The following is a 24,769-nucleotide window of genomic DNA, read 5'->3' as shown; positions in this document are numbered from 1 at the left end:
CATTTCCCCCAGAATGACTGAGGTGTCTGTGTAGAAAGTGTGGTTGAGTTTATTGACAAAGTGAGCTAATGTGCTAGAGGGAAGAGCTTTTTGGTGACATTGCTTGCCTTGAATATATGGGCCTTTTTGCTAATATCTTTCTAAACTGCCTGATCATGTTTCTATTGGTTAGACATCGTGTGATCATTAACGGAGTTCTGCCCCGCCGTTCCGTTATACTTAGCCATTAGCAAACGTTCACTTATGGTATCGCTTGGTCGTTCTGATTAACAGTGTAGCATTGGGAAGGAGTCCTTATCCAGGGTGATTAATTTGCCGGAAAGGTAAAGTGCGATTTTGACACTGGACCGTACCAAAATTAAGCATCTCAGACAGCCATCTGCGGTTGCGCAATCCGTCATGCCACCGAGTTATTTGCGGCTCATTGGCTTCAGGATCGGCCGGGAACTCACCCTCGCAAGCCCCAATCCTGCAACTGTGTATATATATATATATATATATATATATATATATATATATATATATATATATATATATACACAGTCACGTGAAAAAGCAAGTACACCCCATGTAAAGTTTTGACTTTTTCAACATACAGCTATTTGATCTTCATTTTAACAATATTGATAGATAAAGGTGATATAATATGAAAAATATGAAACATTTACATTTTGTAGTCCATTGTATAATGGGAATCTTACTATAATTCACCAAATGTCTGTCTGTCCGTTCGAAGGTACCGTAAAAACTGCTGAACCGATCGCAAAGATATTTTGGGTGGATAATCCTGGGATCCCCAGGAGTAAAATAGGCTATTTAGTTTTCCAAATTTCAGCTTTAGTCTCCAGCATTCTCAGGTTTGGACTCCTGCATAACATTCGCGTTTGCATGACGTTCATCGTGCCGTCTTCTTACGTCGAGCAACGGTACCCACCCTATGGGCGGGGCTTCAATTGGGAGGCCCAAATGAAAAGGCTAAATATCGGAAATTGAAGGCTTTTTTTCTTTTAAACGATTTATATAAACATCCGTTAAATCTCGAGTTAAATCTCGATCGGTGCAGCCGTTTGTGTGGCACCCGGGAAAATAACGTCGTGCGGGAGCAAGTATCAGCAGGATATGGCAGTGTGGGAGTCCACGTTTGCACCGATCGCTGCACCGTGTGCCGCACAAACGGCTGCACCGATCGCTGCACAGCTGCATCGATCGGATGTGGCATGGAGGATCTGCACTTCGGCATGAAGGAGGATCAGATCTAACAGATCGCTGTCTCCATCGATCTTGCCAAGGCCGTAACACCGATCGGCTCAAAATCCTTTTAACTGTTGATTTGGTACAGTTACACGTATCGGGAATTTGGTACATGTATCGGGAGTACATACGACATAGCGATTGTGAACACGATAATCGATCACGATTCACCACGATCAGTGTATCGATCACGATTTGAAACGATGGAATAATATTTACCGACATGAACAGTGATGCGACTTTTATTGAAATTCTAAAGATACTGTTTAGATTTTGATGATTTGCGTGTGATATGGTTCAACGGATGTATATATAAATCGTTTAAAATAAAATAACATTCAATTTCTGACATTTTGCCATCGCCATATGCAGATTCGCCATGGACCCACGATCGATGTTTCTCTACATGAACGTACCCGTTTGTTTGCGAACAGGTACGTTTTTCATGGAAGTCCTTCACGAACTTGCTGTCCATGTCTGACGTGTGACTGAAGATGCTACAGGAATGTGGAATTTATTGGTTTCATGCTTTAGCATTCACCGTATCTGCATTGCCTGTTTGCTTCTGGCCTCCCACCCGTGTGTAGCATGGGTATTTCTCTAGTAAACAAATGCAAATTTCGCATGTGGAAAAAGTAAGTACACCCCTACATTTATCACTACTTCAAACACCTAAAATTTGAATCAGGTGCACCAGCTCAGGTGCAAATGATTAGAACATCGTCAGAGAAAATCTTGGAGGAACCTGTCTTATTTAAACCTCATTTAGTTTGGTTTGCTCTTTGTTGAAGTGTGCGGCGTCACCATGCCTAGATCAAAAGAGCTCTGAGGCCTTCAGAAAGAAGGTTATACATGCCTATGAGTCTGGGAAGGGATTAAAAAAGATCTCCAAACAATTTGAAATCAATCATTCGACTGTCCAGAAGATCATCTACAAGTGGAGAAGATTCCAAACAACTGCCAACTTGTTCAGGCCAGGCCGCCCCAGCAAGTTCAGCCCGAGAGCAGACCGCAATATGCTCAAAGAAGTCTCTAAGAACCCCAGAATGTCATCACGGGACCTACAGGTAGCTCTTGCCACTGTTGATGTCAAAGTGCACGAGTCTACCATTAGAAAGAGGCTGCACAAATTTGATCTACATGGGAGGTGTGGCAGGAGGAAACCTTTGCTGTCCAGAAAGAACATCAGGGCAAGACTAAAGTTTGCCAATGAACACCTAGGCAAAGAACAGCACTTCTGGAACAATGTGCTCTGGACAGACGAGTCAAGGGTAGAGCTATTTGGCCACAGTACCAAAAAACATGTTTGGCAAAAACCAAAGACAGCATTTGACCACAAGAACCTGATACCAACTGTAAAGCATGGTGGTGGAAATATTATGGTTGGGGGCAGCTTTGCTGCATCAGGGCCTGGGCAGCTCACCATCATATAATCCACTATGAATTCTTTATTGTACCAGAGGGTGCTTGAGTATAATGTGAGGCCATCTGTCGGAAAGTTGAAGCTCAACCGAAGGTGGACCTTGCAACATGACAATGACCCTAAACACACCAGTAAATCCACCAAGGAATGGCTGAAAAGAAAGAAATGGAAGGTTCTGGAATGGCTAAGTCAAAGCCCGGATCTAAATCCCATCGAGATGTTGTGGGGAGGGGTTGGGGGGGAAGATTTGAAACGAGCTGTGCATGCAAGAAACCCTTCAAACATCGCACAGCTGAAATAATTCTGCATGGAGGAGTGGGCAGAAATTTCTCCCAGTTGATGTCAGAGACTGGTCGACAGTTATAAGAAACGCCTACTTGGTCATTTCTGCCAAAGGGGGCAATACCACCTATTCGAGCCAAGGGTGTACTTACTTTTTCCACATCCAAATTTTGCATTTATGTTTATTTAAATTATACAATGGACTACAAAATGTAAATGCTTCATGATATTTGTTGTATTATATCACCTTTATCTATCAATATTGTTGAAATGAAGATCAAATAGCTGTATGTTGGAATATGTTGAAAAAGTCAAAACTTTACATGGGGTGTACTTACTTTTTCACGTGACTAGAGATGTATATATATATCTGAATGCCTATCACTACGCCTAATTCGTTCTCTTGGACCATATTACTCAACAATTTCACCCTCGACCCGTTCAGGGCTTGGTTATTGACACATTTACGATTTCCTCTGTCACACCACAACCATTACCGCCTCTTTCTCTCCCCTGCCTTTCATGTTGGGACCAATGCAAGCGTGCAGGTTTATTTTGGGTGAGCAATGGTTCACCAACAAGCCCTGCCTCCATCTTTATGTCATTTCCCCTGAGTGACTGAGGTGCCTATGTGGATCGAGTCGTGTTAAGTTTACCAAGTGGTTTGTGTGCTTCGGGGCAAGTTATTTTCGCTTGTGAAATGTTTTACCTGTAAATACGTGTCCTTTTGGCTTTTATAAACTGTTTCTGAACTGCCCGATAGTCTTTTCTCCATTGGTTAGACACTAATGTGAATAGTGAATTTCGCTGTTCTGCCCCACTGTTTCGCTCTGGTTTGTTATTAGTCAATGTCCCAATGGCGGGGGGGAAGAGAGCAGATGCTCTAACCATTACAATTTGATACTGGTGGAACCTTTTGCCATATTTCAACTTCTCTTTTGGTGTGGAGCATGGGCTTGCCATCGACTTGGCTCTAGTCATGTTTTGATTCGACTCAAAATAACCAGACATTGTGGTGTAATGGTTGGAGCATCTGCTCTGGTCTGAGTGGTCGGTGTTTCAAACCCCAGCTGAGTCATACAAATGGCATATGCTGCTTCCTCGATTGGTCAGCATTTAGGGGAGGAGCACGGTTAAATAAGCACAGGTTGGACACTATTGTACAGGCTTTGGCAGTAATGGCCCCCTCCCACGTTTGAGTTCCTTGTAAAGGTAGCTCATCAAATACTTCACATGACTAATCCTCACCCCCCACACTCTCCTTTCCAGAGTCTTGTCGAATCTGCTTCTACTTCCATTAAGTGACAAACTGCAGTTTTCAGTATCAGGAGATAGAAAAGGTTTTTAACCTTTAGTGGCAGAGGTAAAAAGGTTTAATATGGAAGTTAGTAGTGTTAGAATAGTTTTGCTGCCACCCAACCATCGTGACTGCATGGGGATGGGGAGGCGGATGGGAAGGGGGAACCTACCATTTTCAGAGTTACTATAGAAACCATCAAATGCATTCAGATTGTGATACAGAACCACCTTTAGAGGCCATTTTTCCCTGCAGAGCAGGTGTTGACCTTTTTTGGGCACCATGGCCCCTTTTTGAAGCAATGTTTTATGGCCGGATGCCCTTCCTGCCGCCAACCCTGTTAGTCGCCTCTTGCGACACAGGGAATTACCAGTGAACTGGTACTAAATTTGCCGACCTCGGAAGGATGACAGGCTGAGTCGACCCCCCTGGCATTAATTTAGCGATCGACCGGGATTCGAACCCAGGATCCTAGGATCCCAAGCCGGCACCCTAACTGCTGAACCCAGGATCCTAGGATCCCAAGCCGGCACCCTAACCGCTAAGCTAACACCAGGTGATACATTTGATTAAAATACCAAATTTGTTTCGCACCTTCACAATGAAAAGCATACTTGGTTTAAAAAAAACCAAAAAAACCCCCCCAAAAAAACCACCATCTTGCTCAGGATAGGATTGTTGTGTCTGTGCTCCAAAAGGCCCAGACAAATCCATACAAAAATAATATACAATCATGCTCATAGAACCAAATAAATGAAGGAAAACATTACTGGAAATGCATTCTTACAAGCACGTCAGGTTATAAAAAGTGCATCAATGCATCAATTAAAGTTACAACGGCCTGGTATCAATTTGCGGTAACACATTTGGAACAATTATACATCCAGTTCTTTCCTGCTCCCTCAAAACAAATACATGCTTTACAACCGAGAGCCCAAGCCTCTCCGCTTTAATCGAACACATGAGCCATGACATCATTGCTATGAAACTAGTTTCCTCCATGGGTAATCACAAAGTTTCGCATCCATTGTTTGAGTGGTTTGAGACGTCGATTTTTACAGGTTTTATCAATCCAACATGGCTGCCAGACCATATGACCAATGACATTTAAATTTTCAAACTACACTCTCCATGGCTAGTCAATCATATGACATTTTGCACCAATCTGGTAAGCTGTCCTGAAGGGTTTTTTTTTTTGTTTTTTTTTTTCAAAGAAAAACTATGGCTACCATACCACGTGCACTATGACGTCAGTTATCAATAAATAAATTATCCATGCATCGTTGCTCTCATGTTGAAAGTTTCATGCCAAATCCTAGCATTTTTTAAATTTTATTGAAATTTGCCCGACAAGGCTAAATGTGTAGGGCGACAAAATAGAAATAAAATTAATAAAACAATCAAAGATGGAGGTTGAAATTTATGTTCTTCATGAAAGAAAATGGATTACAAGAAGTGGGAAAGCATGTGACCAGCAAACAATTCCAAATTGATGCAGCACATGGAAAACCAAGACCAATAGTCGAAATGGCTTCGCCAGGCTTGGATCTGCTTTTCTATCATGTGACAAGATCCTCACCTCTGATTGGATGTTTGTGAGGGATATACCGACACCAGACACAGACAAACGCTGTTCCAGACCGCATTACCCTACGGGCAACACCATAAAATATGGCTGCTGACAAATACCAAGACCTTGAGATGGAGGGCGATCACATTGATAAACTAGAACGGCACTTGGTAGAGAGCATACCTCCGCCAGGCTGAACAGCTTATGTTTTGTATCCCACTGATAGGCTGGATCTGGATTCTGACCTGAACCGAAATCTAATCGGCTTGTTCTCGTCTCCTAACCAACTCGTCCACCTAGTTTAGTCATAACTCGTCCATAACCTTTTGTTAATCATGTTATATATCACTTTTCACCTGATCTCTCAATGGTGAAGAATCACCTGAAAATTAAATAATTATAGTAGCCAGATCCGAATCCGGATCTTCACCAAAATCTAATCATTTCGTCCTTGTCACATACGCTACCCTCTCTGCCAAATTTCGTCCATATCCGTCCACAACTTTTTGAGATATATTGTTCACAAACAGATGGATAAAAACAACCTCCATCCACCTTCGGTGGCAGAGGTAAAAATGTAACCAGGTATTACAATAGAAAGAGTCGGAAGATCTCCGACTCTTCATCAATGATCTCTCCGACTCTCCGGAAAATCCTCTTTCTCTTTGCTGATGACTCCACTCTCTGCCGCTCCATTCCTCATCCCTCAGATCGGCAGTCTGCAGCCTCCTCACTCTCTGCAGACCTGGACAAAATCACGGACTGGGCAAACAAGTGGAACATGTCTTTCAATCCTGACAAATCTCACTCTTACGATGTCGCTCCGAAAAGATCGACTGGACAACCCTCCCATCTACTTTCTCAACAATCCTCTCCAAGAAGTTCTGTCGCTCAAGCTTTTGGGTCTCACTATCTGCCATGATCTTTCTTGGGAAAACCACATTTCCAAGATGGCCTCCAAAGCCAGCCGCCGACTGGGCATCCTCCGTCATACGAAGTCCTTCCTTGGCACACCAGAGCTCCTCACCACATACAAGGCTTTCATCCGCAGCTCAATGGAATACTGTTCCCCCCTCTGGGCCGGTGCTCCTGCCTCACACCTAGCTCGGCTTCACGTTGTTGAAACCAAAGCTTTCAGAATCATTGGAATCTCCCGTGATGAAGCCAACTCCGAGGGCCTTTCACTCACTCACCGCAGGCAGGTTTGGTGGTCTTTGTCTTCTACCGACTCCTCTCTGGCCTTGCTCCCCCAGCTCTCTCTGTGGTCTGTCCCCCTAATATTCCTACAGGTCGCACAAGATCTGCCAGCAACCCTCTTATGGTTAAACTGGGCTCTCTGCTCACCTTCACTCTTTCATTCCCCTTTTCTCCAGCCTCTGGAACAAACTCACTCCCTTCAATCCCACACCTCCCTCCAGGTCTTTAAAACAGCTGTTCACCACCATCTCTTATCTTCCCCCATCCAAAACCTTGATCTTTTCTAACCCCGCTAATTCACCCCAGATACACTTTTTTTGAAATTCCAACTTCTTTCCTGGAAGTCCTTGCAGTGTTCAAATGTTTTATACCTCTCCCACCTCCCCCCAAGCCCTCCCCCTCCCACATTTCTCTCGATGTCCTTGCTCTGAAATGTTGTTCGTGTCCTTCCCCCTCTCTCCCCATCGTGTTCCACTCCTTATTTTTTGTGTTTTATGTGTCGGTTTGTCTTTTTGTGTGATTAATGTTAGCTCTTTCACGAGCCTCGATCTTGTATACAAAAAAAGAAAAAACAAAAAGGTCATTATTCAATGTACTTTGACAAAGACAGCAGACCTGGTGAATTTATGTGAATATATGATTGCAGAGGTAAAACTAGAACGGCACTCGGTAGAGAGCATCCCTCCACCAGGCTGAACAGTTTGTTTTGAAGCCCACTGACAGGCCGGATCCAAATTCAAACCTGAACCAAAATCTAATCGGCGTGTTCTTGTCACCTAACCAACTCGTCCACAACTTTTTTCTAAATATTATGTTATATTTCGCTTTTCGCCCATCTCAATGGTGAAGAATCACTTAAAAATTAAATAATTATTGTATCCGAATCCATATTCAGATCTTCACCAACAGAGAATCCATTAGTCTTTGTCAGGCATTCAACCTCTCCACCAAGTTTCATCCGAATCCGTCCACAAGTTTGAGATATCGTGCTATATATATAAAAATAAATAACCACCTTTAGAGGCCATTTTTCCCCGCAAAGCGGGGGTTGGCCTTTTTCGGGAACCGTGGTTGTTGTTGTTTTTCGGTCCCCTTTTGAAGCAATGTTTTATGGCCGGATGCCCTTCCTGACGCCAACCCTTTTTGCCGCCTTTAACGACAAACAGGGAATTACCAGTGCTATAATGTATCGTTTTTGGTCCTATCTCCCAATGGTGACGAATCATAAAAATTCTACTAGTCGGATCCGAATCCGGATCTTCACCAAAATCTAATCATTTCGTCCTCGTCACACACTACCTCCCTGCCAAATTTCGTCCAAATCCGTCCACAACCTTTTGAGATATCTTGTTCACAGACAACGAAACAGTCAGGGGTGAAAATATAACCTCCTCCACCTTTGGTGGTGGAGGTAATTAGATCAAAAAACTAATATTGGAGAAAACTATCAATTTGAACGTAGCGCACAAGTTGTTGGGGTGACACGTGCAGGTATAGTGTTATTTTTCTGTGATTAAAACATTATATTTAATTAGTCAAGATTAACAGACAATACATTGATTAGTCACAGCTAACTAGAAAGTCCAAAACCAGACAGCCATTCCATCAGGGTCCAAGGAAATCAAACGAACAGTCATAACAATGCTACTCTGATGGACTTAGGACCGCAAGTGGCTGCACGGACCACCATCGATGCACATCCAGGGCATGTGTTACGGATTCGTCACTTCCGTTGTGGTTTTCATCCACTAAGCATTTTTGGTTCCATGTACTATTCTTGGAATAAATGTACTATTTTCTATTTTGTACTGTTTTCTAAACATGTACTATTTTTCTAACTATTTTCTAACTAAAACATGTACTATTTTCGCTTCCTCTTCTTCCTCCGGTTTCTCCCGGTCCAGTTTCCGGTTTCTTTTAAAACACGAATTTTTCACCTTTTGAAAACAGTTATCTCCATTTCACTCAAACTATTCCAAGAATAGTACCACCTAAAGGTACCACCTAAAGGTGTACTTACCTAAAGGTGGTACTATTCTTGGAATAGTTTGAGTGAAATGGATATAACTGTTTTCAAAAGGTGAAAAATTAGTTTTAAAAGAAACCGGAAACCGGACCAGGAGAAACCAGAGGAAGAAGAGGAAGCGAAAAGCGGAGCAAAGAGGTCGGGAAGAAGAAGCCGAACTGCTTTGAGGTCTTGAGCCGACGCTGGCGAACGTGGGTCACGAGCGAACTTTGGTTTTCCTGGGGAAAGGGATTCCTGCGACAGAGTTGTGATCGCTGTGACAGAAAACCTGCGTGACGGGTTTTGCGGTCGATTCCGAAGAGAATCGTTGTTGGAGCAGGTATGCCTCCATTATGGGCCCGCCCGCCATTTCGCCTCGCTCCCGCCATTTCGCATCGCTCCGGCCTTTTCACCTTGCTCCAGCCATTTCACCGCACCCAGCCATTAGCCTGGTTTGCGTGTGCAACGTGGATTTCGATTGGGAATTTGCGGTCCCGTTTGGGAGCCGTTGAACATTCATACCCGAGGGTGTGATTTCCCAGTCGCCTTTTGGGTGCACCTTTGCGCCTCTGGCAGCGTTGACTGTCAGCCGACCTGGATTCTGGTCTCGATACGACCTGTTACTTGTGATCACAGGAGCATGGATCGACTTTGGCTTGGTGCCGGGACAGACTTTGGGGAATGTTCTTTTCGCTCACTTGGAGCACAGCGAGTTATTGAGTAGGAAACTGATGGTACCATAATAGGAATTATATGGTATTTTGGTTGTGCAATTGAAAGTATATTGCACTTGTGCTGTTATTCTTGTGACATTAATGCAATACTTGTTTTTTGGTAACAATTGGTTGGTGTGGTTTCACGATTGGTCATTGACACACATAATAACATCTTTCTGCCGTGACTCCTTTCGGGGCTCAGAGGTACACCGTGACCGGGGTTTGGGGAGGAGCACGTAACACATGACAACCACTTCAACATTACCTCCAGTTTCTGAAGTGCAACATTGCACACCATTTTGTAGCATCACAGACTCCCGACACCATTTTTGCATCATGCAGGTTTTCCAAAATCACTGAAAAAGTTTACAAAAAGGCATGCTGCTTTCCATTAGGAACAGGGTGTTAAAGCAAAATGATAGCCTGGCAACAATCACTTGACAGACCTCTACAGGAGACCCTGGCAGAAAACGGATTAAATTGAATTGGCAAAGTTGGACATGTCATCCTATAGCAGGATATGAACCAGGTGTACAGTATACAAGTCCATACCAGTTGTGTGACGAATAGTTCTTGGAATGCTTTGCTGATGAAGACTGCGTCGTACGCCATGGCTTTTTCTTTCCCACGAGGGTCTCGTGAGCAAGTGTTCACATTCTCCTGTAAAAGGGTACTCGATATGCAAAAAGCACAACTGATCTTCCTACTCACCCTATACTGTCAATACCACAGAAAGCCAAAGGATACCACAACTCTATGCTCTTCACCAAAGGTGGTTGCAACCAAAATTGCCATAGTTTAGACACAAGGGCCTTAATTCTGGATGCCTTTGGCCTCAATGCATCAAGACCATTGAGTAATTGTCTTGTGCAAGACCTTGCAAGGGAACCTGCTCCAAACTGGTAAAGTGGTTGACATTTGAATGTGGCACTTTGTAGACAGTTGGTAAAAATTGAAAGCAACCCAAAATACCAGCAAGCTGGCAGGTTTTTACACAATTACACAATTACACCCTTGATATGTTGCATTTCGTTTTTTAATGACAATATTCATTCTTACGTATTAATTACCATGTTTACTTTGGATTATACTACATTGGACTTATGTCAAAAGTTAGAGCCACTCACATATGTGCCTTCATTACATAGCTACAAGTTGTTTCCAAGCAACTTGTTACCAAGCAACTTGCAATGAACTTGCTCGATTAGGCCATGTGGGAAATAACGATTGCTGTCAGATACATAATCATTATTTTGCCTTCCATTCAACGATACTCACTGACCATGCGATGGTGATATAGTCTCACTGAAAACATGCTGAACGCAAACTATTGTATACCAAAGTTTCAAAAACCTGACCTGAGGTTTTAATCAGCACCAACCAATCTTCAAACATTATGGATGACCTCAATTTAAAAAAAATTAAAAAACCCTTAAAAATTTTTTTTTTTTTAATAGCATCAACTTAAAGTACAAATGTACCAACTCTGACTCCTACTTCAATGGTTCCAATTATTACGATTGCTTGTAATCCCCATTTGCAGGTTTCAGAAGGTGGAACGGCATCCTCCCAGGGGTTGGCCACAGAAGATATTTTATTTTAATCAAGTAATTTATAAACTGGCTGGTCAGGCCTGATATTCAACTGGAGCCGAGCTGGAGGAATTCATTTTTCAGGGTGCCGGCAATAAATGATCTACTTTTTGCAAAGGACACAATCTTTAACCTGAAACAATAATAATTACTGGTACATACATGAGTCTCCAGCTCAATGCCCATCCAAAGGATGGTGCACTGTGATGTAACACCCTGTGTGCAAAACAACCACTGATATACAGTCACATGAAAAAGTAAGTACACCCCATGTAAAGTTTTGACTTTTTCAACATATTTCAACATAGCTATTTGATCTTCATTTCAACAATATTGATAGATAAAGGTGATATAATATAACAAATATCATGAAACATTTACATTTTGTAGTCCATTGTATAATTTAAATAAACATAAATGCAAATTTCGCATGTGGAAAAAGTAAGTACACCCTTGGCTCTAATAGGTGGTATTGCCCCCTTTGGCAGAAACAACCTCAAGTAGGCGTTTCTTATAACTGTCTACCAGTCTCTGACATCGACTGGGAGAAATTTTTGCCCACTCCTCCATGCAGAATTCTTTCAGCTGTGCGATGTTTGAGGGGTTTCTTGCATGCACAGCTCGTTTCAAATCTCAACATCTCGATGGGATTTAGATCCGGGCTTTGACTTGGCCATTCCAGAACCCTCCATTTCTTTCTTTTCAGCAATTCCTTGGTGGATTTACTGGTATGTTTAGGGTCATTGTCATGTTGCAAGGTCCACCTTCGGTTGAGCTTCAACTTTGACAGATGGCCTCACATTATCCTCAAGCACCCTCTGGTACAATAAAGAATTCATAGTGGATTCTATGACTGTGAGCTGCCCAGGCTCTGATGCAGCAGAGCCGCCCCAAACCATAATATTTCCACCACCATGCTTTACAGTTGGTATCAGGTTCTTGTGGTCAAATGCTGTCTTTGGTTTTCACCAAACATGTCTTCTGGTACTGTGGCCAAATAGCTCTACCTTTGACTCATCTGTCCAGAGCACATTGTTCCAGAAGTGCTGGTCTTTGCCTAGGTGTTCATTGGCAAACTTTAGTCTTGCCCTGATGTTCTTTCTGGACAGCAAAGGTTTCCTACTGGTACACCTCCCATGTAGATCCAATTTGTGCAGCCTCTTTCTAATGGTAGACTCGTGCACTTTGACATCAAGAGTGGCAAGAGCTACCTGTAGGTCCCGTGATGACATTCTGGGGGTTCTTAGAGACTTCTTTCAGCATCTTGCGGTCTGCTCTCGGGCTGAACTTGTTGGGGCGGTCTGGCCTGAACAAGTTGGCAGTTGTTTGGAATCTTCTCCACTTGTAGATGATCTTCGACAGTCAAATGATTGATTTCAAATTGTTTGGAGATCTTTTTGAATCCCTTCCCAGACTCGTAGACATCTATAACCTTCTTTCTGAAGGCCTCAGAGAGCTCTTTTGATCTCGGCATGGTGATGCCGCACACTTCAACAACAAAGAGAAAACCAAACTAAATGTCTGAGGTTTAAATAAGACAGGTTCCTCCAAGATCCTCTAACGATGTTCTAATCATTTGCACCTGAGCTGGTACACCTGATTATAATTTTAGGTATTTGAAGTAGTGATAAATGTCGGGGTGTACTTACTTTTTCCACATGCGAAATTTGCATTTATGTTTATTTAAATTATACGATGGACTACAAAATGTAAATGTTTCATGATATTTGTTATATTATATCACCTTTATCAATCAATATTGTTGAAATGAAGATCAAATAGCTGTATGTTGAAATATGTTGAAAAAGTCAAAACGTTTCATGGGGTTTACTTACTTTTTCACGTGACTGTACTTTACCCTTAAATGCCAAATGAGACTTCATTGTCCACTTGACTAATATATATATATATATTTATATATATACTAGCTGAAGTACTCGGCATGGCACTGACCGGGCGGGAAGCAGGGGACCGGGGATGGGAAGGGGGGGCAGAGGGGGGAGAGGGGAGAAAGGGGAGAAAGGGGAGAAAGGGGCAAAAGCGGAGAAAGGGGAGAGAGGTGAGAGGAAGGGTGGAGGGGGGACCGACCATACCTCTGCTCTGAATCCACCTCAACTTCCTCAAAAACATTCCAATGTGGTAATGTAGATGGGGTGTTGCAATCATTAGGTTCCAGAATGAATGGTAGCAATTTGACTGGCAGACATCAACCATTGCGGACTTTCAAACTAAAAATTTCCCAAAATACTGAATACATTTTGATTCTCTCTTACTTCTGCCTCTTTAAACTGTTTAAGGACCAAATAAATATCGAGTTCAGTGGGACTAATGCCAAGCTCAAGCTAGTTAACTGCCAATGAAAATTGATTCTGGCAATTGAAAATACAGCCAGGTTCTAAGTGGCAAAAAGTTTTGTTTTAAATACAAAAAAAAACAAAAACAAGGTTTAGAGGGTAAAACGACAATGACAACAGTTGGACACCAAACTAGGGAATGAACAAACAGGAGAAGGGGAAGTCAAGAAGAAGACAGTAACCTGCAAGTGACAAAATTAAGATACCAACGATTGTGGATAAGGAGTGGGGATGGGCGAGGGGAGAATGGGATGACACCAGATGTTGGTTGGTGTAACATATGCATGAATTGAAGCTCTGGAGGCCACAAACAGGGTAGAGGACAAACAAAGCCTGGATACTGGGAGTTTAACCAAGAAGGGGTTGTCCACCATAACATAATCAACATGGAGTTACACTACTGCAGAGCAGAGGGTAAAGCAATGACCATGTAGAAGTACACGTAAATTTATAAACATTGACAAAGATCTGTAAACGTGTACACATCCTGTTGCTAATCCATACTATAAAAGGAGCCAGCCTCGAAATCCAGGCTCCATACATCCGTCTGCTCAGGGTGGGATTTATGCCACCAGCCTATCAGATCAGTTCCCTCCGGCACTGGGTAGAGTGAAGGGAGATGGGACCTGCATATATTTTGTCGCCGCCATGTTGTTTATAGCTTCCCCCCCAAACCCCCCCCCCCCCACCCCACACACGTGTTGGTGCCATTTCATGTTTATAGATACATATCAGTGACTTCAGCTGTTGCTATCAACTTACTTCGACTTAAATCAAAAATTCACGTCTTTTCAATGGAGACTGAAGGAAATATGAAACAGCTGTCCCGCGTGCCGGTCTGGCAAGATAAGCACACATCTGCTATGCCAGTTTATATATATATACATACAGTCATGTGAAAAAGTAAGTACACCCCATGTAAAGTTTTGACTTTTTCAACATATTTCAACATACAGCTATTTGATCTTCATTTCAACAATATTGATAGATAAAGGTGATATAATATAACAAATATCATGAAACATTTACATTTTGTAGTCCATTGTATAATTTAAATAAACATAAATGCAAATTTCGCATGTGGAAAAAGTAAGTACACTCCCATATTTATCACTACTTCAAATACCTAAAATTAGAATCAGGTGCACCAGCTCAGGTGCAAATGATTAGAACAGAGTTAGAGAGGATCTTGGAGGAACATGTCTTATTTAAACCTCATTGGTTTGCTCTTTGTTGTTGAAGTGTGCAGCGTCACCATGCCGAGATCAAAAGAACTCTGAGGCCTTCAGAAAGAAGGTTATAGATGCCGACGAGTCTGGGAAGGGATTTAAAAAGATCTCCAAACAATTTGAAATCAATCATTCGACTGTCCAGAAGATCATCTACAAGTGGAGAAGATTCCAAACAACTGCCAACTTGTTCAGGCCAGGCCGCCCCAGCAAGTTCAGCCGGAGAGCAGACCGCAAGATGCTGAAAGACGTCTCCAAGAACCCCAGAATGTCATCATGGGACTGACAGGTAGCTCTTGCCACTGTTGATATCAAAGCGCACGAGTCTACCATTAGAAAGAGGCTGCACAAATTTTATCTACATGGGAGGTGTGCCAGGACGAAAACTTTGCTGTCCAGAAAGAACATCAGGGCAAGACTAAAGTTTGCCAATGAACACCGAGGCAAAGACCAGCAGTTCTGGAACAATGTGCTCTGGACAGATGAGTCAAAGGTAGAGCTATTTGGCCACAGTACCAGGAGACATGTTTGGCGAAAACCAAAGACAGCATTTGACCACAAGAACCTGATACCAACTGTAAAGCATGGTGGTGGAAATATGATGGTTTGGGGCAGCTTTGCTGCATCAGGGCCTGGGCAGCTCACCATCTTATAATCCACTATGAATTCTTCATTGTACCAGACGGTGCTTGAGGATAATGTGAGGCCATCTGTCGGAAAGTTGAAGCTCAACTGAAGCTGGACCTTGCAACATGACAATGACCCTAAACATACCGGTAAATCCACCAAGGAATGGCTGAAAAGAAAGAAATGGAGGGTTCTGGAATGGCCAAGTCAAAGCCCGGATCTAAATCCCATCGATATGTTGTGGGGGGATTTGAAACGAGCTGTGCATGCAAGAAACCCCTCAAACATCGCACAGCTGAAAGAATTCTGCATGGAGTGGGCAAAAATTTCTCCCAGTCCATGTCAGAGACTGGTAGACAGTTATAAGAAATACCTACTTGAGGTTTTCTGCAAAAGGGGCAATACCACCTATTAGAGCCAAGGGTGTACTTACTTTTTCCACATGCAAAATTTGCATTTATGTTTATTTAAATTATACAATTGACTACAAAATGTAAATGTTTCATGATATTTGTTATATTATATCACCTTTATCAATATTGTTGAAATGAAGATCAAATAGCTTTATGTTGAAATATGTTGAAAAGTCAAAACTTTACATGGGGTGTACTTACTTTTTCACGTGACTGTATATATATAAAAAAAAATTTATTATTATTTATTTAAATAAAAATATGTACAAGTCTTTACTCTTCCTCAACAAGGTATTATTTACTTGTGATAAGAATCAATTGATCAGTTAAAACTGCAAAATAAATGGAAAGTAATTACTACATTTACCAGTTGTAGTTGTTTGACATAACGCAAGTACTGTTGGAGAAATATTAAACTTTCGTTGGTCTCAATGTTTTTTGGAGCGATTTAGTAGATTTTTACACTTACACATGTACACTATCAACAAACGGACAATGTATATGTTTAGCAAAATACATGTATATGTACAGGCCAGGTAGAGGGAGCAAAAAGCCGAGGCAACCTGCCTGCCTGTAACGTGAGGGCAACAGAATTATGGATCTCCAGGTATAGTTTTAAAAATTCCTCTCGATTATGTATGTAGAACAAAATTAATCTAACGTGTGAAAGCTATTTTCAGATGCAATTGCAAAGAAAAAAAAAAGAAAAAAAAAAAGAAAAAAAAGAAGCTCAGCAAGATGGGACAGTTTGGAAAGAAAGAAAAGAAAGGCTCAACTTGTATTCACCAACCTTTTAACTCACCCATACATATTTGTAAATGCTAATCTTGATGGACCAGAGGAGATAAGGAATTCTGATTTAACCCAAAGAAGAGCTTCAAATTTGAATTTCTGGAACATCAGCAAAGGCAACAACAAAACTTTCAGCTACACCACAGTAACACATCCAAGTGAAACAAACAAACAAAAAAAAGTATCAGAAAACTTGCACACAAGGTGAAGACTTACCGTCTCCATCTAATAGCTTCAAGGAACCACATGAGGAGCAGTAGCGCCGGCGAGTCGTCCTTAGAGCCCGACCATTTGCTACCTGTTCAAGCCACTCCCTGGCACCGTTTCCATGTTCCTTTTGCTTATCGCTTTGGCAGACTGTGGAATCGTACCAGCTATGCATGGAATCACTGGAATCAGTTTCTTGGTACTCGTACACGTTTTGAACCGAAGGCTCACACGTTTTTCTTGACGTCTTTTTTGGTACTGCACCAAGCTGCAAAGATTCGCGCTTTTGCTTTGTTCGCATTTTAGGAGGTTGGTGAGAACGGCTTTCCTTCAGACTTCCTACATCCAGGGGAGCAAGACGTTTCAGTTGCCTTAACGACTCCCTGACAAAGTCGTTTTTATGGCAAGGCACCTGACTCACACTGGTACACGCAGAAGAATCAGAGAGGAGATGCGTATCGTGATTGTACCTTTCTGCATTCTGTTGACACCAGCGAGGGTTCTTCACTTCACATTGTTGTGGATGCTCCTTGGCCAAATAGGTGCATGGAGAAGCAGTTTTACGTTCTATTCCTGCGATCAAAGGCTTTCGATATTCACTGTAACTTTTAGAATTCCCAGGGGTGACTTCATGCGACACATGTGACTGAACAAACTCACTTCCTAATATAGCAGGGGGTGAAGTAAAATTATAGCTATGACCTGAAGAATCCTGCCTTCTGATTTGTACATTTTCAAACGCATTCTTTTCACTGCTTCTTTCAAGAGACATCGACAGGTCACTTGTACACTCCTGGGTACTTTGAGGCATGGCACCTACAATATTAGGTAAATCAACTTTTTCTAGCCAACAACCATTTTCTGCCCAAGATTTCCTTGGCAACTTTGAAGGGAAAGATTCTGCAACATTCCCACATGACATATCTGCTGCCACATCACATTTGGCATCATGTGTACTTGGGCAAGATCCATTCATAACCTCTTCAAAATACAAAGGATTTTTCAAGCTCTCCGCACATGAGCATGCATCACAGCAATGAGGCGGACAACTGTGCATTTCTGATACACTGGTCCTGTCATCTTTGGAAGAAACACATTGTTGAATAGTTGCAGCAAGCCTCAACTGCTCAGTATCACCTTCCCAGACACCGAGCACTCGCTGCTTATGCAGTATCTCACCAGTTTGTTTGTCAGACATTTTGGTAGTCAAAGGCCCTTGTTGCTCTTCAGAAGACGAGCAAGATGACGAGTCGACAACCCAGAGGTTCTTTGATGTCAATTTACCAAGAACCTGCTGGCAGGTGAGCGAAGCATTAGAAGGCACAGAATCCATCATAGCAACAAAACCTTTGCACGTTTCGACTGATATTACTTCGCAGTGTGGGATGTCAAACTGTGCATCACTGGCTGACTTTGCATCATAAACAGGAACTGTTGCTTCAATCGTCCAAACCTCAAAAGAACCTTCTTGCAGTGGATCTGTTATTCTTGCCAAGACTTGTTCGACTTTCTTGCATGTCAGGCTTGCCTTTTCCTCTCTCTCAGAATAACCACCACAATTAACTGAAACATCTCTGTGCTCAGTTCTCATCTCTTCAACTTCCCCAGATGTTTTTTGGTTTGCTTTACACAAAGGATCAACTTCTCGTTGAAGCAAAGGCTTCTTTGTCTGTCTTAGAGGTGTCGACTGAGCAAGTTGATCATTCACAGCTTTTCGGGTACCTTTTGACTCGTCATCTATGGCCTCGGTGCTATCTGGTAAGGAACAAAACCTGGAAGACCCCTTGTGATTCTCCTGTGCAGCCAAATTGCTCATGTAATTCACAACTGTAGCAACTTTGCCAGAATGTCTCCCTGCTGCAGAAGATTTTTTCTGAACTATTTCTTCATCTTCTAACAATTCTTCCCCAGACTTTCCCATCTCTAAATCTTCAGTGTCTGTCTGCACTTCTTTTGAGATGGCAGAGGTTCGTGTATACATAGATCCAGCTGCCATTGTTTGCATATGGTGTTGGTAGGGCAGCAAAGATGGTGATGGACTAAAGGGATGGCCAAATGAAGGCCGCAAAAATGGGTGCATGACTGGTTGACGAATCAGGATCCGGCGGCCATCCTGCTGAGAGATGATGCAAGGTTGGTAGTACGGAAACGCTCCAGAGCAATAGCCTGCAATGAGACAAAAACAAAAAAGAAAAACAATAAGGCAAAACAGGGTTGTGCACATTATCAAATACAAGCAAAAGTACCCATCCCCTGTGGTATCCATCTGTTTCTAGAACCACTGCCTTTCCAGGCCATGCATCCACTACTGAGTGAATGACCACACACTACCATCCTTGGAGATGTGAAAAATTCAATAAAGTGCAAGGGCCTCAAATTGCACAGAAATAAAAACAAAAAACAAAATGGAAGAATGGATCATGTTAAAGAAGGCCTTCATCCATAGAGTATGTAACCACCATATAATTGAGTACATAACCATCAACATCTAGTAATTGAAAATCTTGCCATCCCTCCCATTTCACCTCCCTTCCTCCCTCAACCCACCTCCCCCAAAGTAAGTCTGGCATGCCACTCACAAAGAACAAGGCACCAGGTCCAGACAGCATGTCTGTGGATTAGCACTTGTGCAAAAGTCTCACCAACTTGTCAAAATCTCGTTAAATGAGGAAACCCCCACCGGATCTTAAGAATTGCCAACATTGTGACCATATTCAAGAAAGGTAACAAGCCAGTATATGAACTATCTAGGTATTACCCTCTCTCCAGTGCCAGGAAGATCCTTGCTCAAATCATTCTCATTTGCCGCCTCCTTGCAGAAGATGTACTTCCAAATTTCCGATGCAAGTTCAGACCATCTCAGCGCACTGTCGGCATGATTTTTGTTGTTCGACAGATCCAGGAGAAGTATAGAGAGCGACACCACAAACTATTCATGGCTTGCATCGATTTAACCAATGACTTTGATTCCATCAACCACAAAGCCTTATGGAAGGTGCAGGGGAGATTGGGTTGGCCACTTTTATTTATCAGTGTCCTTGCACTACTTCACAATGGGATGACCGTGCCAGTCCACATTCCATAATGATGTCAACAGGGCTGCTATCGCCCTAACTCCTTATCCATTTATCCATTTATCTTGCCATGGTCTTGATTCTCACCCAAGAGAACCTTCCTTCTGGAATTAGGACATCTATTGAATGGCCTGTTAGCTTCTCCATGTGCCACAAATTCAAAACCAAGGGTTACCAAGGCTTGCTTTGCTGACCTTCAGTGTGCTGACTATTACTGACATTCAATAGGGATAGCGGACAACCTGCATCCTCATGCACAATGAAACAGATTTGCAATCTATCCTAGATCTTTTCTCAAGCACCTATCGTAGCCCTCGGACTTTCCCTCAACATTGGGAAGACAAAGGTGCTCCACCAACCTGCTTCCCTCGCTCCACAAATCTTTGGTAGAGAACCCCTGGAAAATACCCTGGTAACCATCTCAGATAATCCACCTTAATGTAGACAAACAGATTTCGCGATGCCATCGCTTCCTCCAGAAAACTGCTTTTGCAGAGACTTTACTGACAGATCTGTGGATGGAAACAAAGATCCTAGTCTATAATCTAGTGGTTATGGCCACTCTACTCAATGGTTGTGACAATAATGACATACTGAAACCATCTTAAAACTCCTGGAATGGTTTCAACACCACTGCCTCAGGAAGAAAAAAAAACAAAAAAAAAAAACATAGAAACACTGGTGCACAAATGCCAGTGTCCAATGTACATCTAACATCACCAGTGGCAAGGCGAAGATCATGGAACATCAACTCCGCCTGTCTGGTCACTGTGTGGATGGATGATGCTCGTCTCAACTTAGACACGGTAAGAGAAGATGCACCGCAAAGTCATCCTGAAAGTACAAGTTACCACTAGGAGGGAAACAGATCCTACAAATTAGGAATAGCTGACCAGCAGCAGATTACAATGGAGTCTCATCATACACTCAGCCACGTGTTGTTCAAGAGAAGAGTCTTGCCCAAGAAGCTTAAACATGAAGGAAGGTGGACAACAACCGAGCTAAAACTCCAACACCTCAATGGATCAGGTGCCACATTTGTGGGACACCTTATAGAGCACAGATTGGATTATTCGGCCATCTCAAGTTTCGGCCATGACTTCCCACCCTGGCAGACAATCCTCGTATCGAGGGATAGCAGACGATGAAAACCTACATGCAATTTCACCAACTTGGCCGCAAGATTGCACGTTCAAGCACAAAATTCTACAACCGTGTTGGCTGAACTTTTAAATTGTGGCGCTTTGGAAAACACTCAAACCAGTTCAATTGTTAATAAATAAATAAAGAGCATTAAAAAAATTGGAGAACAACTGCAAGCACAAGTCCGTCAGCGATAGAATGTGAAAGTTTTCTGCTTTAACCATAAAATTAAAGATAATGCATTCTCCATGCTAAAAACAGAAACTCGACATCCACAACTGATCATATCAATCATCTCAAAATGCAGAAAAGTATGGCCTAGTATTTTTCCTACAGGGAAAAAGGGGAGGGAAGATGTTATGGTCATATATGGGATCAAAATCTGTTGCATACATGTTCTACAAGTCGAACAGAAATTACTAATACACATGATAAAGTTCCACAACAATGACAAAACGACAGACCTCATTTAACGCTTGCATGCCACAAAGTTTGCCAAATGTACTGTAGGTGGCAATTTTGAAATGAAAAACTTTCACATATCTCGACACCGTGTCAAATCAGCTGTACTGACAGCACTACATCTCTAAACGTCAACGTGCATGCGGACATCCACCTTCAGTTATGAAAGCAAACCATTAACATTGAGCAAATGAACAGAAGAAGCACTCCTTTCACATCTTCAGAAGCAGCGGGTTGCCGTGGTAGTTTTTCCTAGGCTAGTTGGCGCAATCCTGGATGGGTCACCACTCTGCCGCAGCATACTCGAATGGCTTGTTCTTCCCAGGAAGCTGGTCCTCATTTTGCCGAACTCAGGACGACAGGACGACGGCTTAAACTCTGGACCCAAAGATCTCGAGGCAGCCACCTCAACCGTTAAGCCACACCATATCCAAGAGGATCTAAAATGATAGTCGTGCATGTGCCTTCAATTCTGCTTTATGATCTATCAGACTGGTGCTTTGCAGACAGCGAGTCAGTGTAATCTGTCAGACAGGACATCAAGCTGGGACCCTTCTGTAAACATCGCTTGCTGATGAACATCAAATTCCAAGATGTCTTTTGCAAAGCATGTATGATCGTTGCCGTACATTCACCGAGTTCCTGTCTGAACTATCTCTACGATGTCCAACCCCCGAGTTTGGGCTGCGTCACCTCCTTGCCTACTATGGATCAGTGGTCCATGGCATTCAGGAACATTCCAGATAACGATACAAATGTAGCACATTACCAAATCAGATACAAAAACAGGAGAGAAAAGAGGTGAAATGAATTGACCCAAGTTTGCCTCTTCCACATTATGAAGACTAGAAACATCGATGATGGAAGGTGCCTCAGTGCAAAGCCACAGGTGAAGATCCTGAAATATACGAAATGTCACAAAAGACCATGAGCTGTAGCACAGTCATTGTAGCACAGTTACGACATGAGCTGTAGTAACTCGACAGTGTACCATCCTAGAGGCACAACATGCACGTAGAGGACCACAGAAGGGAGATGTCCACAAGCACAACACCCAGGAAGCAGGAATATGCAATGCACACTGGAGACAAACCTCAAAATAGAACCAGGCAATATCACATGGGGATTTGAGGATTGGAATCGCCTTTTATACCAGCAGCCACATTTCACAACCAGCACAACCTTTTACCCACTGTCCCTATTCTCTCTCCACAATAAAATAAACGAATCAAAATATAAAAAATAGCCCCGATTAGGCCAATGGTCATCTCTTGAGGTTGCGGGAGACCTCTGCTGAATCCAAAATCTGGGAAATGTCACGGACGTTAGACGAGTCAATTTAATGATTTATGGAAATTTCAAGTTGCAGGGCGGGATTTGGGGGATCTCCCCCCACCACCCTGGGAGCCCCCATGATCCGAAATCCAAGAATCCAAGACTGAGCAATCCTGCGGATCATTGGGTTTCAGAGCAATCCGTTGGTAAATAAGGGATGATTAGGGATCTCAACTTTTGGGGGTATCCCTCCCTGGGAGCCCCCATGAACCAAAATCGAAAAGTCCAAGCCAGAGCGATTGTGCAGACTACTGTCTTGTATTCATGTGTCAAGTTCAGAACAGTCAGGTGATAATGGAGTACAAGAAAAATAGCAAAAAGTTAACACATGACCCATTTTTATGAGGTAATCTATTCGATAGATATGAGATGACCTATAAAGGCTAAGGTGAGCATCCTTTAGGGAAATGGAACACGGTGGGCAAGGTAAATCACATAGCTCATCTTGGTGGTCATTTGGACCACCATGCCTATGCTGTACTTCCATCCTTCACTTTTTTTTTTCTCCTCCACCTGGATCTTCGGTGGTGAACCAGATCGTTTTATGGACCAACCACTGTCCACAACTTCCACTACCCTAGCGTGCCTTTAATAGTTGCTGTGGACACCTTTCCCAAAACCCATTAATAATGGAAATCCGTTTTAACGATTAATATGCTCAGAAATTGGTTAAACATTGGCGTCACATTCCGTCTGAGCACGGCGTACTCCATGATGCTGCACCACCCTAACGCAATCACGCATGATGGGTTATATTCACGTACGTGTGATGGAAGTACGGGAGGGCGTGTCCGCTGTACCTGGTACGAGTAGTGGAGACATGGAGGCGTGCAAGAAGCACCCAGGATGAAACGGGTGTGGAGAGGTCGGGAAGCTCATGGACCCAGCAGCAATGCCAGGAGCAGCCTGACCCGCAGAGTGTTCTTTTCGTCTGTCTCGAGTGTTCATCTTCCGTGAGTGGTACTGTGGTGGCTCCACGACCAGGACAACCAACTACACTCGCTCGAACAACAACACTGGAAACCCTAAACATGGGATGAACCATCAACTAAACGGAATCCAAAGTACAACTCAGGGTACCTAGCGCACGACATAAACAAATCAAGGTATCTCGAACCGTGATCCTTCCTTTACCCGCAGCACTAACTCATGCACACCTTGCACCTGTATCGCAATTCGCAACCCCGCGCGGGAAATATTCTTTATACGAAGGAGGTTTGGCACAACGCTTCCGATTCAACCAATCAAATTTCCCCATGGCTGCCATGCTCCGCCCCCAATCATATGGGCGTGACGAAGTTGTGCGAAAGCAGCGAAACCGTAACCTGGAACAAGCTCACCTTTAGAGGAGCACTTCATCACCTGTCTGTGGATGAGGATTGAGGATGATTGGAAATCCGTTGTTTTCATTGGTTGGATCCGCTTCCACGATCGATTAACACAGAACGTTCAACATTCCCTGCTTCAAGCAAGTGGAAATTTTCATTTCGGGCTGGCAGGATGGCGAAGAGGTACACGCACTCACCTCTTGCCTGTACAACGTGGGTTCGAACCCCGACACAGCTATAAACTTCCGTCCTGGTGTTTCACAGGTATACTCCGTTCCTCGGATGGACGTGGAGCGGGGAATCCCGGCTGCTGCAGTAGTTGGTGGACATTAAAGTGTCCTTCGCGAAATGCAGGCGAGTTATTGCCGGCACCCTGGACTAATTACAAATTCCTGACCTAACTTTAGTCGAACGTCAGACCTCGCCAGCTGGTTCGTGAAAGACTTGAGCCAAAAACGTCCCCCAGACGAAC

General features: G+C 43.0%; 1 protein-coding gene across 1 annotated transcript in view; it reads right to left on the bottom strand.

The window, feature by feature from the left end:
* Positions 1 to 24,153, bottom strand: part of LOC137437526 (uncharacterized) — a 30,530-nt gene extending 6,377 nt beyond the window's left edge. Inside the window, exons 1-3 of the mRNA XM_068131919.2 lie at positions 23,770 to 24,153; positions 16,965 to 19,121; positions 10,294 to 10,401 (exon numbers count right to left, since the gene is read on the bottom strand). Of these exons, the coding sequence (XP_067988020.2) occupies positions 10,294 to 10,401; positions 16,965 to 19,121; positions 23,770 to 23,917 (2,413 nt within the window). The 5' untranslated portion in view covers positions 23,918 to 24,153. The remainder of the gene's footprint in view (positions 1 to 10,293; positions 10,402 to 16,964; positions 19,122 to 23,769) is intronic.
* Between the last annotated feature and the right edge of the window lie 616 nt (positions 24,154 to 24,769).

Source organism: Myxine glutinosa, chromosome 12 (genome assembly GCF_964187855.1).
Source record: "Myxine glutinosa chromosome 12, kmMyxGlut1.1, whole genome shotgun sequence".
NCBI lineage: Eukaryota > Metazoa > Chordata > Myxini > Myxiniformes > Myxinidae > Myxine > Myxine glutinosa.
The sequence above is the reverse complement of the archived record's forward strand: the minus strand, read 5'-3'. Positions and strand labels throughout refer to the sequence as shown.